At 30.6% G+C, this 17,734-nt stretch overlaps 1 protein-coding gene across 1 annotated transcript; it reads right to left on the bottom strand.

Moving 5' to 3' along the window:
- Positions 1-83: 83 nt before the first annotated feature.
- Positions 84-17,394, bottom strand: LOC122586329 (aspartyl protease family protein At5g10770-like). Its single transcript, XM_043758327.1, has 2 exons — positions 17,129-17,394; positions 84-1,503 (listed from the first exon to the last, which is right to left on the bottom strand). The coding sequence occupies exons 1-2, from the start codon at positions 17,292-17,294 to the stop codon at positions 251-253; spliced, it is 1,419 nt and encodes a 472-aa protein (XP_043614262.1). The 5' UTR covers positions 17,295-17,394; the 3' UTR covers positions 84-250.
- Between the last annotated feature and the right edge of the window lie 340 nt (positions 17,395-17,734).

Here is a 17,734-nt window from a genome sequence, read left to right as displayed (position 1 = left end):
TTAGAAAATACAATTTTTATAAATTGATGAACATTTATATTTGAATTAAACTTTTCATTTGGTTTTTTCTTTTAAAAAAGATAAACCCAACACTTATGGTATATCATTCCAAATGTAGAGATTAACATAGGAGGAAGTAAGTCAGGGATTCACAATATAGTACAGTACACATTATATAGTATATGACAACTTCAACAATATATCATTTTATAGCCATGAATCACTGTAATTCTTTTCTTCATATGTTTGTTTAAGCACAGCCTCCTTGTGCGAAGCCGAGTTTTCCTGCATTCACATCATACACCACTTGTAGTGTCTTTTGCTGAGTATTTCCATATATACCAAGTTGCGAATCATCGCTGTTCGCAAAATAAGCTAAGCACACTTGACTAATACGGTTAAAATAAAGTATCCCTGAAGGTGCAGTGTCAACTAACACATTCCCAGCCCAAAGCATGCTTATTATTGGAATTGTAACTGTGGGAGTGTTTGTAAAATCATAGCATGTATCAAATGCTTTAGGAATGCCTTCAGTCAATTTGTATTGGGTCATTTGTGCACGGAAAGCCTCACGTAGAGCCGTGTAGGCTGTAGGAGGGAGCCTTGTGATGACGGTTCCTGAGTCTATGATCATACCTGAAGTTTGAAACACCGTTGGGCTTATTTCTAGTTTAGTTCCGCCAACATATATGGCTTGAAGATCAAGACCATAGAAAAAATTGTCTTTTGAGAACGGTGTGTATGTGACATTGCTAGAAACTTCACTACTTCCGAATGTCAAATATCCTGTGTCGCTAGACGTTGATGGGAGACAATAGGAGAAGACTTTTCCATATTGTGTAGCGGCTTGTGATACAATAGATAACTTGTCACGACCAAGTCCTAGAATCCCAGCTGAACCGTTAAATAGTCCTTCGTTGTCTTGACCACATCCAAAATAGAAATCATTGACTATATCGTTTGGGGTAATTGTAAGTTTCTCCTTTCCAAAGAATCCAACTGTGAAAGATTTGTCACCATATTGAATGCCATAAACACATGTACCTGAGGTGCACCCAGGCGTGAAGCCGGTTGCAGATACGAGTTCAGCACACTCGGGGGAGGTGCATGAAATATTGCTATAAGTGGATGATGCAGATGGTGCAAATATGGGTTCTTTTTGCATATAGCAGGACACGACACATGGCTCGCATTGTGTCCAAGTTAGATCACTTCCTGTGTCAAATTCGAGTGAAAGGTCTTTCTTTGGAGTGCCTAAGCCGACAGTCACGATATAGTTACCTGACCCGATTGTGCGGCCTGATTCTGCAGGGAGTGTGGCCTTGGACCCAAGTGTCTCTGTTTCACCTTTCTTGATGGTCAATCTAGCCCTGATTGAGTCAACTCTGGATTGATCATGTGTTAATATTTCATCCACTGTCAAGGGATTGACCATGTCTTCACTAAACGTAGAACATGGTCCATGTTTGTGAACCACTTCCAATAAACCTTTTTTCTTATCACCTGGTTCATTAAAACAAATTCTATCCATTATTATTAATTATCTAAATTTGAGAACAAACGGAGTTGTGACTTCTATTTCAATTTTTTTACGCAAACTTTTATTTTAAAAATCTTTTAGGGAGTTTTTTGGGCTAAGACTGTTAATGTCAAATAAATAACTAAATAGAGCTACTATTTTAATGGGGACTTATTTTTAAAAGCTCAAGGCTATTAAGCTCCTAAAAGCCTTTACTAAAAACTTAGATATATAAAGAAAGAAGAAGAAGAAACTGCTCAGTGTCGTCTTCTGCGGGTTTTGAGCCCCAATACCTCGACGGTGTATGGACGAGGTTATGATGTAGGCAAACCTTACCTCTACCTAAGTAGAGAGACTGCTTTCAATTTCTACCTAAATGGTAGAAAAATATTCATTTTTCCCATATATATATATATATATATATGAAAAGGGAATATAAAGTTGTCTGACACCTAAGCTTAGGTGTGGAACCCCTCACATACTAATATTTTATTATTTCTTGCTTAATGAATAAATGCATGGGCCCCCATGATTTTTATGGATTAAAAAACAATATGTAAATGTTCCAAACCTAAGATTAGATATAAAACACTCACATACTAATTTTTCATTCATATAAAAACATGACGCCCTTATCATTTATTAATTTTACAAAAAATATGAAAATATTATGTGAGATATTCCATAACTAAACTTATATATGGAGCTTCTCACATATAAATTTTTTTTAAGTTGTTGTATAACAAATGAATGACATGGGCTCTAAGAATCTAATAGAAATAGTTTTATGCTTAAACTTAGATATAAAACAACCTTATATTCACCTCTAGTCAACGTCAAAAAGAGAGAAATTCATTTTGTTTTATTTGTGGTATATTGTATAGGTAAAAATGTGAAATGAACAACCCACCATGCTCAATTTCTGAATGTTGGAGTGTGATCATTTTATTATAAATCGCATGATCGGAAATAATTTAAGCATACGGGGTCACACGAAATAATTAGTATATTAAAGTAATATATTAATTAATTAGATCACAAAATGATTAGTTTAAATAAATTAAAGGGTTAATTATATTTAAATTAATTAAAAGGAGGTTTAATTGTAAAATAAGATAATTGGAGTTGGACTCTAATTGTGTAACGCGGGGGGGGGGGGGGGGGGGGGGCGGTTTTGAAGGCTCATTAGAGGCCTTAATTTGACTTGATCACCCATTATGCCCTAATATCTCCATATAAATAAAGGCGTAAATCTAAGGTTTTGGCATTCACACACATTATTCTATCCTCTTTCTCCCTCTCTTCTTGTTTTGGCCGAACCCCCAAAGAAAAAGGGTTTTCGGATTTTGGTTGGTTCGACTTTAAGGGATAGTAACAAAAGGTTGTCCGGTTTGTGATCAGGGTACTAGCAAACGGTATAAGAGGTGTCTAGTGTGCGATCGTAGAGGGGTTTTGCTTTAAACCCTAAATCATAATAATATTATTATTATTATTTTTATTGGAAGCTTTGCATAAAGTACACATCTCAATTCTATTCTTTGTTAATTAATTTGATTGCATATTTGTTTCGATTCTTCCGTTGCGCATACTCGTGATTATATGTATGATTATATGCTTATATTCTAACAGTGATATCACGAGCCACATATGTGATCTATTAATTACAAAGATCAAAACTTGAAAGGGGTTAAGGGTTGGTTATTTTTAATTAATTGTTAAATAATTAAAGTTGTTTTCTTATTTTAATTAATTAAAAATCGGTTTAATTAAATAAAAAATTAGGATTTTTTGTTTAATTAATTTAACCTAATTCGATGGATGATTGAAACCCTCAAGCAAGTTTTGAATTGTGAATTGACATGATTTATGTGTTATAAATTGCATGTTACGTGTATCTTAATTATTTAAAGTTGTTAAATAATAGTAAAATCACAAGGAATTCATGCAAAATTAATTGTGATTTTACTGAATATATAGAAATATATTTTGCAAAGCATGATGATCCAATAATTAGGGTTAATTATTAGATATTGTGTGACTATGTGAATTTTTCGTGTGATTTTCCTAATTTGCAACAGTTCATTAAAAAATTCATATAAAATAATCTGTAATGAGTTAGAAGTCGTGCTTTGGACAGTAGATGCTCAACACATAGGGCTAAAACATTTTAGTTCTGGCCGAAAGCTGAATCGGACTAGAAACAGGTCTAAACTGGTCGTGAAACTGCTGGAAATTTCCAATAAGCATGTTTATGTGTTTATGTGATAATTATTTGGTAATTAAATTGTTTAAAGACTTACGCAATCAAGGTAACTTGATGTATGTGGTCCTCTTCTTCGGAAGGGGGAGCCAGATTTAAACATATTCATAAACCATAGTGACCATGTTTAGGTAGCCCACCTTAACTTGTTACATGATTAAGTAGTTCGGAATTAGCAAGTTTATTAATTTTGCATATTTATAAGTTGTATTAAGGTGATGAAAAATTTTTTTCTTGGAAAAATATAAACTGGACTAAGAACTATCGAAATAGGGATTTCATTAATAAAATTGGAGTCTTGCAACCTTGAGATACACCGGCTCACCCATTTGAACAAACTCTAAGAGAGGTATAAGTCGGAGTGCGCTAGCCTTCTAAAAGGGCGGGTTTTTAATTGCGTTCATCGCAAATCTTTACCCTTGCGCTTCTTTGTGCGTTCAAATGGAGCTACCGAGCTCTCGTGTGTTGTTAAGACTATACAAATGATTTTATTAAATATTATGTTATGAAGATTATGCATGAGTCTTCATACATAAACTTTTGATTCACATCAAATGCATTACTCGGTTAAAGTTAAGTCATTGTCACCCACTTTGCTGAGAACACTTGTCAGTGCTTTTCGCTCCTACGTGAGACCGTAGGCGAATTGTATCTCTTCAAGGCAGATTACCACTCCGTTGTGAGACCAGCGGTGGACTATCATGTTCTTAATTAGGCAGCTTAAAACGAGTTAAGAGGTGAGATCCTTGACCCGTGGCATAAGATGGGACAAAACATGTTTGCAAAACACTTAATACCCCTTTACAGTGTTGTTGTAAGTCCCATAATTCTAGGAGTTGCATGAATGCAATTATCGATCCTCGATTACCTTTTGAATACTGTCATTTCTAGCAAATCAACTCATGAAATGATTGTATGTCAAGTTGGATCCTAGCCTTAGTGAAAGTATATTGTTAGATGAATTTAACAAGGGTAAATTACATTTCTTAAGGATTAATTATCAAAAATACTGATAATTGAACTTTTGTCTGTTTTAAAGATGGCAAAAACAAATCCTTCTCAAAACATACACCAATCTGCTTTCAGGTCGATGCTAGAAAGGGAAAGACTTTCTGGAACCAAACCTCAATGACTGGTTTCAAGTCATTTATGAGCAGACACCGTTGTTCCGGGAATGAATGCTTCAACCGAAGAGTTGAGTGCATAAAATGCTCGGTAAGATAGACATAATGAGGTTGCTTGTTTGATGTTGGGAAGCATGAATGCTGACCTTCAAAAGCAATTTGAGCATCCATTTCTATGTGATATGCTCACTGAACTCAAGTTTTTGTACGGAAAGCAAGCCGAAATGGAGTTGTTCAACCTCGTTGATCAACTTCATAACTTGCGAAATGAGCAAGGAACATCGGTTAGTCCTCGTGTACTCTAGTTGAAGAGGTACTCATGAGCAATTGGAAAGGTTGTACTATGCTTATCCGGCTATTACAATTGGAAAAATCCTAAAATCTTTTCCAAAGGATTTTGAGGAGTTTGTGCGCAATTATAATAAGCACAGCATGAGTAAAATCATAGCTAAACTTCATGTCATATTAATTGAGTATGAGAAATAGCTTCTAAGGAAATCTGCTACACCCTGAGTTCTTATGATCAAGGGGGGAAAGGTCCAGAAAGCAAAACAACCGTAAGCTAAGGGCAAGAATTTTGGTAAGAGAAAATAAGTTGTGTTAGTCTCAAAACCTTTAAAGGCCCTTTCGGCAAAAGGAGCATACGACTAAAGTATCTAGCTGAGTTGAATGCGAAGAAAAAGCAAACTGGTTTAGCTAGTGCTTCAAGTATCTTCATGATTGAATTATATGTGTTGTTATACAAATAATAATTCAATAGCAAAAGAGTCAAGTTTAACTTGGACTTTAACTATCTTTGACATTGTCATCTTGTTTAATTTTGTCAAGAAAGGCATTTAAAGACTTCAAAGGGACGGTATCTTACAATCAAATGATGAATCATTTGGTAAATGCGTTGTCGATTAACAAGAATAGCATTTAAAGACTTCAAAGTAAAGGGATCTAACAAATGATGAATCATTTGTCAAATGCATGTCTTGTGTCTTCGACAAGATGACGAGAATACCTTTTCCGCATAAAACCGGAGAGGGCTAAGGAATTAATCGGATTAATACATTCGGGTGTATGTAGCCCATTTAGGCATGTGTCAAGGAAGGGTACTAGCTACTTCATCACTTTTACGATGATTTCAGTCGTTATGGTTATGTTTACTTACTTAAGCATAAACATGAAGTGTTTGAAATATTCAAGGAATTTAAAAGTGAAGTAGAGAATCAACTCAGTAGAACCATCAAGATTCTTCATTCAGATCGAGGTGGGAAATACTTAAGCAAAAAGTTTAAAGATCATCTAAAAACATTCTTAAGACTTTCCCATTTCATTTTGAGATTATGATCTAGAGGTTGTTGCATGCATTCTCAATGTGGTTCCAACCAAGAAGGTTGACAAGATACCGCATGAATTATAGTGTTAAGTGCATCTTAGTAGGACACCTAAAGGAAACAATGGGTTACTACTTCTACTTTCCTATGGAAAACACTTTCAAGGTACATCGATATGCTGAGTTTTTTGAACAGAAACTCATATCTCAAGAAGACAGTGGGAGTATTGTTGAACTTGATGAGAATCAATAAGATGTGTCAACTTCTGAAAATACTAGCAATCTTCAACTTGGGGGGTATATGTTCGAAGAGATGAATCTCTAGGTGAACTACAAGTTGAAGATGAAGCGATTCCAATTCGTAGGTCCTCAAGGACAATATGTGCTCGTCAAAGATTAAATCTTATGATTGAATCTGAAGAACATGTAGTGGGAGATTTGAATGAACCTCCTAATTTCAATGATGCATTATCAAATCCGAAATCTGACAAATGGCTTGAAGCTGCGAATGTGGAAATGAAATCCATGAAAGATAATCATGTCTGGAGCTTGTTGATCTTCCACCAAATGGTAGAACTGTTGGGTGTAAATTGATCTTCAAGAAGAAGACCGACATGGATGGAAATGTACACACCTATAAAGTTTGTCTTGTGGCGAAAGGTTATACTCAACTTTTTGGAGTTGATTATGAGGAAACATTTTCTCCCATTGCGAACATTAGATCTATTAGGATCATCTTAGCCATAACAGCGTACTATGACTGTGAGATATAACAAATGGATGTCAAAACCGCTTTATTAGATGGTTTTCTAGATAAGGAAGTCTATATGGTACAACTAGAAGGTTTTGTCGATCCAGAACATCCCGACAAAGTATGCAAACTTCAAAGGTCCATTTATGGATTGAAGAAAGCATCAAGGAGTTGGAATAAAAGGTTTGATGAGGAAATCAAGATGTTTGGTTTTGCTTAAAAATCCTGATGAGTCATGTGTATATCGCAAAGCTAGTGGGAGTAATGTTACTTGGGTTGAAGTGGCATTCATTATTGGAATCAAGATCTATAGAGATAGAAGTAAATGGTTGATTGGATTGAGTCAAAGTGCTTATATAGATAAAATCTTTTGGAGATTCAAGATGGAAAATCCTAAGCGCGGGAATTTGCCTATGCAAGAAGGACTTAATTTATCTAGCAAGAACGGTGGTTCTACACCTGAAGAGGTGGAGCATATGAAAAGAATTCCTTATGCTTCGGCGGTGGGATCTATCATGTATGCGGTAAGATGCACTAGACCTGATGTTAAGTTCACTCAAAATTTTTGTTAGCCGATATCAACAAAATCTCGAAAAGGATCAGTGAACTGCTATGAAAAATATTCTTAAGTACATGCAGGCTACTAAATAATTATTCTTGGTGTATGGTTGAAATCCCGATCATAAATACAATGGTAATATAGATTGTGATGTTGGATTTCAGGACTGATAAAGATGATTCAAAATAACAGTCGGTATACGTCTTCATTTTAAATGAAGTCACGGTGGAATTTTATGAGCTAATAGCAAACCACAGTTGCTATGTATGTAACAGAATCTGAGTATATTGCTGTCTCAGAGAAGACGACATGAAGGTTGTCTGGATTAAATAGTTTATTTTTGGATTTTAACATGATAATCCTCAAATAACACACCTATGGATCTGTACAGTGACAATTCGAGAGTAATTGTCATTGCCAATGAACCTGGGGTTCAAAAAGGTGTCAGACATTACCAAAGAAGATATCACTACGTTCGTGAGCAAATCGAATCGTGTGAAATCCAATTACACAAAGTTCACACAGATTATAACTTAGCGGATCCTTTTACAAAGGCTTTGTCAAAAGGAAAGCTCAATAAGTATGTCCTGGGCATAGGTTATTGCTAGGTATATCATGTAAATCTGTGATTGGTATTTGGATAATCGCATGTTAAACAATTGTTATTTTAATAAATTAATTTCCATACGCGGTATAAGTAATTTCATTTTATAATAGTTGTGTCCTATATTTGCATGTTTAGATCCATGAATATTAGTTGAATATTCTAAATGTCCATTGTCGATTAATTATATGGGAATATAATTAAAGTAAGACAATTGTGAGAGATTGGTGAAAATATTTAAGGGAATATTTTGAAGATGGTGGATATCATACCAAACTCACATGATATTCAAATGGGAATATTGGACTTACCCCAAAGAACGAATTATCATTTTATGTATCGGCGTCATTAAATGAGATTCGTGAAATGGTTACTTTATTTATCTTTAGACTTGAGATACAATTGAGTTATGCATGTGTGGATTGCATTTTTAGATATAGTTCCTATACTGTCCTGAACAAGGCAGTAATACAGGGTTATTTTCATAAATATTGAGAAACGACATGGCTAGACACTTGTAGTCAATACATGATTTGATCCTTCAATTTGCAACTGAAGTATGATACCATTTGGCGCCCTCGTTAATTATTTAAAGATGTTTGTGTGGCCACACCCAAATGAACTCAAGAGGTGGTCTTGACTAATTTGGTAATCTTGATTAATTGTAGAAATGAGAAACATAATCGTTAAATTATGAAATGACATTGATTCATATTCATAATTAACAAGGGTATCTGAACAAAGGGATATTAAAGACTAAATCATTTCAAATTGTCAAATTTAAGAATCTATTCTTAAATATTTCTGAGAGCATTGGCGTGTTGCTAGACACTAACCAATGTTATTGCCTTTATAATAACATGCTCAAGTGGGAGCTATTGAAGTGTGATCATTTTATTATAAATCGCATGACCGGAAATGACACGGTAACTCTATATTATAAATTAGTATATTAAAGTAATATATTAATTATTTAGATCACGAATTGATTAGTTTAAATAAATTAAAAGGTTAGTTATATTTAATTTAATTAAAAGGGGGTTTAATTGTGAAATAAGATAATTGGAGTTGAACTCTAATTGTGTAAGGGGGGCGGGGGCGGTTTTGAAGGCTCATTAGAGGCCTTAATTTGACTTGATCACCAAGTCATTATGCTCTATAAATAGAGGCTTAAATTTAAAGGTTTTGGCATTCACCAAGTCATTATGCCCTATAAATAGACCCTTTTCTACCAAAGAAAAAGGGTTTTCGGGTTTTGGTTGGTTAGACTTTAAGGGATAGTAACAAAGGGTTGTTCGGTTTGTGATCGGGGTACTAGCATACGGTATAAGAGGTGTCTAGTGTGCGATCGTAGAGAGGTTTTGCTTTAAACCCTAAATCATAATAATAATAATAATATTTTTTTTATTGAAAGCTTTGCATAAGATACAAATCTCAATTCTATTCTTTGTTAATTAATTTGATTGCATATTTGTTTTGATTATTCCGTTACGCTTATTCGTGATTATATGTATGATTATATGCTTATATTCTAACACTGAAATGTAACTTTCTTTTCATGATCACTAGATTTATATCCCGTATAAAACACATGACTGATTTATTAATTTGTTTCTAATATTTCCAATAAGATGAAAATGTGAAATAGTTAGCATTCGAGTGAAATGCATTTATTGTTTTAGCAAAATTATAAATAATTGACTTAGGACTCGTTTTTCGTTCTAGTTATTAATTGTTAAATGTATTAATTGACTAAATGTGTAAATATTGTTTGTATGCATTAAGTAAAAATATAGGCAATTGATGATTATTTTTGTTTATTAAGTAATAAAATGACATGAAATTTGATTTAATATATTAAGTTTTTAATTATTAAATTTTTAAAATAAAAAAAAGACATGAATATAGTTATAAATAACTTGAGCATAGAATGAAATGAAAAATTTGTATAATAACTGTATTTTAGTAAGAACAATATAAAAAAAATCTTGAAAGATGAAGTATCAAAATTAGTATTAGCGTTAGTGTAGTTAGCAATTAATAGGTATATAGGGATTGGTTATTGCAAAACAAGTATTAAACTAAAACAAATAGTACAAGATCTTCACCTTTAGATCATGTTTAAATTGATGCACGAAGATTCACGAATCAATTGATGCACGAGGATTTTCATGATGCACGGTAATTTTCAGTAAAAAGAAACTTATTGTTTTATATGTTTTATTTTAATACTTGTTTTATTATACCTAAAACCTATATATCCCGGGTGAAACGGTGTGGTATAAAATAATTTTTTTTTCATATTTTCGAAAATATAACATTTATTAAAATAAATTTAAATTCAAGAGATAAAATAATTTAGACACTAAATCAAAATGATGATTCGATATAATAAATAATAAAAAATTCTTTGGTATATAATAATAGTTCACCACACATAGGCATGTTATAACTAAGGTCATATTTACAAATGTATAATACGAACTAATTCAAACTTGTATAAATATCTAACCTACAAAAATCAAGAATAATTACTTTTTGTCAAAATACATTAAAACCCATTGAAAACATTACCATTACATGTTATATATTTAATACTAGTATTAATATCCGTAGATGAACGGTAGCTAAATAAATTATATTATAAAAAAATTTGAATATGTCTTATACATGATTTGTGAGTATGAAATTAATTGTACTTAAAGTAAACCAATGATCGAAGCTAGCTGATAATAAACAGTAATGATAAATATTATATATGTTAGTTAAAGTTTTGGATTTACCTTAAAATTTTAAAATCACATCAAAATCGTAACTTGTAAGCATAGAGGACGACGGCAAATAGCCTTATGATTTCGGATCGTAAACTCAATTTTTTGAAGTCTTCATGTTATTAACTAATTATAAGTAATATAAGTAATAGAAGTTGGAGAACTGAAAAAGAAATAGAGACAATTTTATTAATGAGAAAACGATCAATCAAATAAGGTTATAATGTATTTTGTATTTATAAGCTAAGAGTTAGAGTTTAATTATAAGTCTAATAAGGAAATTGGATCTATATACAATTAAAAAAACTAGTTTAATAAAAAAAATTAGATTAAAAAGACATATGTCGATCAAGGATTACGTCACGTGCCGTTTCAAAAACATCTCAATCCTGTTTTTGTTTATTGGTAGATAAGTAACTCCAGGCCATATTTATTACTCTCTCTGTATCATATTAAATGCTTAATTTTGATATGTTAAGTCTTTTGCTTTCAGCATTAACTATAAATTTCGTTTGTTTTTATTAGATAACATTTCATAAAATTTATATGGGCGAATTGAGTTTTAAATATACTTTTCATTGATATAACTTTCATCAAATAATATAATACAAACAAATAAATTTATGGTCAAAATTTGAGAAAAAAGAACCTAATAAGTGATAATTAGACATTTAATATGGGACGGAGAAAATATATGTTTGAAAGAAAATACTAAATCACTATTTTTATCTTTATTATTAGAACAAGATGTGAATACTGTTTTTTTGTTTTTTTTTATCTCATCTTTCCTTATTAGTAAAAAAAAGAACAACTCATTGTTACCATGGGTTTTGAGCCTAATACCTCGACAGTGTATGAGCGAGGTTAAGATGTAGGCAAACCTTATCCCTACTAAGGTAGTAAAGAGGCCTAAATGGTTTTAAAAAAAAGGACCTCCGGCGTTTTGCATGGGATGAGATTTGATCCGACATTTGTCTTCAGAGATCAGGGTATTTACCACTGATCTAAACCACAGCTATAATCAATATTTTTGCTATCAATTATTTTAAATTCTTTAACCCTAGTTAATGTATACTGATGATCTCATAGTTGTAATTACGATTTAGGATTCTACATTCTATCTTTTCTTCCATGTAAAATTAGGTTAATTAGGTTGATGTTAATTTCTGGTCAATCTTTAAATTGTGTGTTTTTTTTTTAACAAACATGAAGATGAATAGATATAAAGGTATGCATATATTACACGGTTTATATATTTTTATGTTTTATGTTTTTTATTTTGCAAATAGCTTAACATAAAACGATATATGGATGATAAAAAAATAAATTACAGGATAAATATATTATTTTTTAATTATGAAGTGGGTTTATAAAAACATTTCCCTATAGGTTTTATACGAGTAATACATTTGCTATCCTTTTATTCTTTGTTTTCACATACTTTATTTTCGTTTTAGGAGAACATAACAGCAGATCATTGTATATAGATGAAGAACATACTTGTTATATATGTTTTTTATTTGCTATATATTATAGTTATTATCAAAATGTCAGCTGGCTTGGTTGTTTCGTTTTAGTGTATGTATTGAAAAGTTCGTGTAATGATACGTGATGTTGTTTTATCAAGTGTATTTGTTGTATTCAATGAAATCACAATCGTTTGAATTCTAAATTAAAATGTTAATTTGTTTACATTTTGAGATTAAAATGATAATTGTCTGGATATTGAAAATAAAATGTTAAGAGCACGTTTGGTTGTAGAATATGTTTTATAGTTTTTCATTTCTAATTTTTTAGAAAATGAAAGGAGTTTTTATTTCCTATAAAACAAATAAAATTTTTGAAAATGCGTTCTAATTGAAAAACTTGAAAACATGTTAGAGATGTGAGGGGAGGAGGAAGAATGAAATGAAAATAAAAAATAGAAAACAAGAAAAAGATGTTTTCAAGTTATCTATGGAAAAATGAAAAACATTGTTTTTGTTTTCTTAGAAAACATTCTTAGAAAACTATGATTAGAACGCGTTTTCTGTTTTTTATGTTTTTATAGAAAACGACAATGGAAAACAAGGGTTGTTTTCCGCAACCAAACGCCCCCTAATTGTTTAAATTTAAAATTAAATTTTAGTGTTTGTATATTAAAGTTTAAATTTCATTTGTTGATTTATTATGGAATTTAGAATTGTTCAATTTTTATGTAAAGTTCACTTATTTGTTGGCATATTCTTTGTAAAGTTGATTTATTTTGGAATTTAGATTGTTACTATATATACTTTTGGAAGATGGATTAGTAAACACTGATTCTTTAAATCGTCATAAACATGTGTGATTGTGTCTTCATTTTTATGTTTTACTGTTTGAACAAATATGTTTTTGTACCACATACAAGATATTTTTTCTCAAAACTATTGGGATGGAAGAATCCTAGTTCGAAAATTCGCCCAGACAAGACCAAAGTGTCTGCATCTGTACAGCAGTACAGCACTACAGCTGCATATACTTAGTTGACGTAAGATGACATAAAAAGTAAATTGGGCCGGGTCGAATGTATTTTAAATGGTATTGTCTTTTACTTTTGTTTTGTAGTTTGTACGCATAAATAATGAAAGTTCACTCGTGGGTTTGACTTCGACCTTGAAAGAGAATTTTTGGTTTTACATATAGAAAAGTTGATTGAAAACATTTAGGCAAAATTTTCTTACTAGTTGCTTAACACCTTTAGTTATATTTAAAACTAGATTAAACTTGGACGTTGTCCAAGCCTGACGTAGAACGTAAATAAAAAAAATCTAAACAGTTACAGTATTATTTATAATTTATGATTTTATAAAACTATTAAATTACGACTGATGTAAATAATAAAACTATAATTTATATCATTTATCTCAAATATGTTAAAATATGATTAATTAAACGTGATATTAAGCTATAACAAATTTATATGTGAGAGTAATAATAATAATAATAATAATAATAATAATAATAATAATATAATAATAATAAATAAATAAAAATAATAAAACAATTATACTAAAAAAATCTATAAAAACATTTATAATATAATATAAATATATAAAAAAACAAAAATAGAAAAAAAAGTAACAACTAAGCAAAATATGACATGACAATTATATTATTTGACATTACTTATTGCTAATTTATCAGTGATTATGATTAAGATTTGATAAGTTAAAATATATTAATATTAAAATGAAATGGAAAATCATAAGAATTTGACACATATACAAAATGATGAGTTGTCAAAATGAGAGGTAGTTACATAAAACCTAACATATATTTTTTTAATTATAGATAGATATATTAATAGATAGATTAGTAAGTATTAGTATGTTAGTATGAATAATAAATTTTGAAAATCTAAAGTAACTATTTTAAAGTTTAGAAAAGATTTAATATAAAGTGAGCACAATATGTCTTTAACATAAATCTTTATACTTTCATTAATTATAGACGTCTGGTATCCCGACCATATTTTTAGTAACCCGACCAGACTATTAATGACAAGCGGCCCGCTTTTACTCTACCAGATTTGCCATTACAAACATGGGCCCACACTATTTTGGTTGGGATACTAAAATATTTGGTTGGGATACACCATCCGTTAATTAAATATAAATATATTTGTCAGATTAAACTTTAATGACTAAAAGTCTAAAACTAACTATCAAAGAACCAAAATCGAATACATTCACTATCTTGTCTACGTGTATATCTTACTGGGTATATTTTGATAAGATCTCAAGTTTTGATTATTTAATAATTTAATTTAATAATTAATCCACATGACATGAAAAAGTACTAAATATTTGAAAAAATTACAACTAAGTAAAATGCATATTTGTTATGTAAATAAAAATGCCACCTAGGATTTTACATATATTCTTTTAGTTATATAGAGAGATAATTATTATCATAAAAGTTTATTAAAAATAAATAATACATTAATAGAAAATATTGTAACAATAAAGTATTCAAAAACAAAGTATTCAAATATAAACTTACTTACTAATAACACTTACACTTAAATGAATATATTTTAATATTAATCACCAGGTTTATATTTTTTAATAATGTTTAAATCATACAACCATGTAATAATAATTGAAATCAAAGAATCAAGTATATAAAATATACTGCATAAATAAACCATCAATATAAGTTCAAGTTTAAATTTTTAAAGCATATAACATAAACACAACTAAAAAAGTTAATTTTTAATAAAAGAATAATTTGTTGAAATTGAATAACAGATTTAATTTTTATTTAATAACTAAAAGGTAAAGATAGAATCTTTTAAAACTCGAAGGATGAAAAGAAAAAAAATCACTATATTATGTTAATTTAATGTTAAAATATTCGATATAATCGATATTTAATTATTACTCTAGATAATAACTTAAAATTACGGGACTAAGTTTAAATTTGAAAGTTTTTATTAATTATATAATACTTAATTACTAGATTTCATTAAGTATTTTCCATGCACAGTATTAGAAAATGCCAAAAAGAGAAATAAAATAATAAATAAATACAAAGCTTGACATTAAAAGATTTAAACCACAATAGTTCTAAATTATCCTCACTTAATTATATATATAAAGAAGTTAATATATTAAATAAGATAGATTACTTTCAACCATACAGTTAAACAACACTTTCTTAAAACGACATTTCTTCTTTAGATAGTTTCTCTAGTTCTTGTTTTGAGATCAAGACCCGATTTCATTTTTTAGCTTTGTCTCCGCCTTGTTGTCGAGAATATTTTTTCAAAGGTAAAGCCCTATGCTGAAGGTCTTTCTGAAAGGAGCCTCTATGTATTTGGATGGAGGTAAGGTTGTCTACATCCTCCTTCATACTTCGGCTTTTGCTGAGATTAAGTATCGTCTTTGTTGTTAAGTTGTTATTGTACTTTCACCCATAGAGTTATAGCTAAACATAGAAATCAACAACTAACAAGCTGTAACAATGTTATAAAAACTGGATGTTTTTATTGGCGGGTCTAAATAACTGGCCAGTTCATTTAAAAAACAAACAGCCCATTGGTAAGGTCTTTGACCTTGGGAAAATCCATCAGGGTTCGAATCTCACTTCCTACATTTGTAGCAGTGGATTATTAGAGGGGTTTTCGAGAGTCACGGGGTTCATCCCTGGCATGCGTGGTGCCGTGGTTCGAGCACCACATACTGCCCAATTGGATGTCATTGTGGTGTTTTGAATGTTAACTGTTAACTATTAACTACTAACTTGTTATTCAAAAAACAAAATATCGATGTAATGATTGTCTGGGGTCACGTTAATAGATTAGTTGGGTTTAAATCGATCTTTTTATGTAATGGGGGGTATCATGTCAATTTTTTATTGATAGTTTCACATTTGTGAGAGTGGATTAATATGGAGTTTTTCGAGAGTCTTGATTTCTAGGCATACGTGTAATTTAGGAGTAGAAGTAGAATAGAATGACGTTAAAAGAAATTTTTTAAAAAAAAATAGAGTTTTAGACATTGCTCCTCTTAATTAGATATATTTATAAATTGAGTTCGAAATTTCTTAAAAGTTCATTTATTGTAGTTCGAACTCATATTGGCAGACAGTCACAACTTATGTAATACCGGTTTTGTTAATCACGTAAAAAATATATAGGTACGGTCTACGGTGTATATCTATCAATCTATCCATCTATTAATAAACTAAAACAGGATTGTAACATGTCAATTGGACGGGTCTGAGCACTAGCTAAGCTATATATAAAAGTGAAAGACACGTATATGTGTTCCATAAAGGATACGCACTTTCTTAATTAAAACACATATAACTTGTTTAAGAGGCAATAGATTCTTTAAATATATTATTCGAAGTTTTTGACTAGTATATATGTTCCCTAAAAACGTAGGACCAAATTACAAAAAACTCGAAATAGACATAGGGTGTTGTCAATTATTCTCAATTATTCTGCCGTTAGTAGAAAAAAGTCCAAACTGGAAAACAACTTTTAGATGTGTATAGCTGTGTTTAACTACGTGCATTTCTAAAATAAGAATAATAATAACATTCAATAATTTTAGATTGATCATTACAATTAAAATCATGTATTTAACATAGTTTAAACATCTCTTGTTATTATTTAAATAACACTTTGAAGAATTAATACGAAAAAATAATTATTATATAAATAAAAATAAAGAGTAGATTCGTTCCGACCTTTAACGGATGGGATGCAAGTAGATGATGGTAAGAGGGAGCTTGGTTGAAGGGTGTGATAATGGAGTGCTTTTTCATTTGGCTTATGTACAAACTCGTTTCTTGCTAGAGCAAAATAGAAGATAGAGCAAGAGAGAACCAGAATGAGAGAGTTAATTGGTGTCATTTTCGCTTCCTCAATAACGTTTCTCGATCTCACACCATCACGATATTTATAGAATTATAGGCTCATTTTCACAGTTTGAAGTTTAAACCTTTCTAAATTAACAAAATATTAATGTTATGAAAAAATAGTTCTCCAAAATTAACAATCTATCTGGTACAAAAAACATGTGTTGGTGTTTTCCGTAGACGGCCCACAATGGGGATAACCATAATGAAGACATTTGTGGAAGATATCTATTATGAGACGAGAGGAAGATTGTCATAAGTACAAGTTGATTTTAATTAAAAGCTTATATTTGTATTTTATGTATTTGTAGGACTCTATCTATACAAGTGAAGTGTACAAGACTTAAAGTTTATGCTATAAATGTGAAGGAGAAGGAGTGAAACAAGCATATAGAAGTGAAACAAGCATATATATATATATATATATATATGGAA

The sequence above is a fragment of the Erigeron canadensis genome, chromosome 2 (assembly GCF_010389155.1).
Source record: "Erigeron canadensis isolate Cc75 chromosome 2, C_canadensis_v1, whole genome shotgun sequence".
NCBI classification, from domain to species: Eukaryota; Viridiplantae; Streptophyta; class Magnoliopsida; order Asterales; family Asteraceae; genus Erigeron; species Erigeron canadensis.
This window is presented reverse-complemented; position numbering and strand designations above follow the sequence as displayed.

Coding starts and splice junctions, on each gene's coding strand:
- LOC122586329 (XM_043758327.1), bottom strand. CDS start 17,294: ATGACACCAATTAACTCTCTCATTCTGGTTCTCTCTTGCTCTATCTTC. Junction 1,504..17,128: donor TTGCATCCCATCCGTTAAAG/GTCGGAACGAAT, acceptor TTAATGAACCAG/GTGATAAGAAAAAAGGTTTA.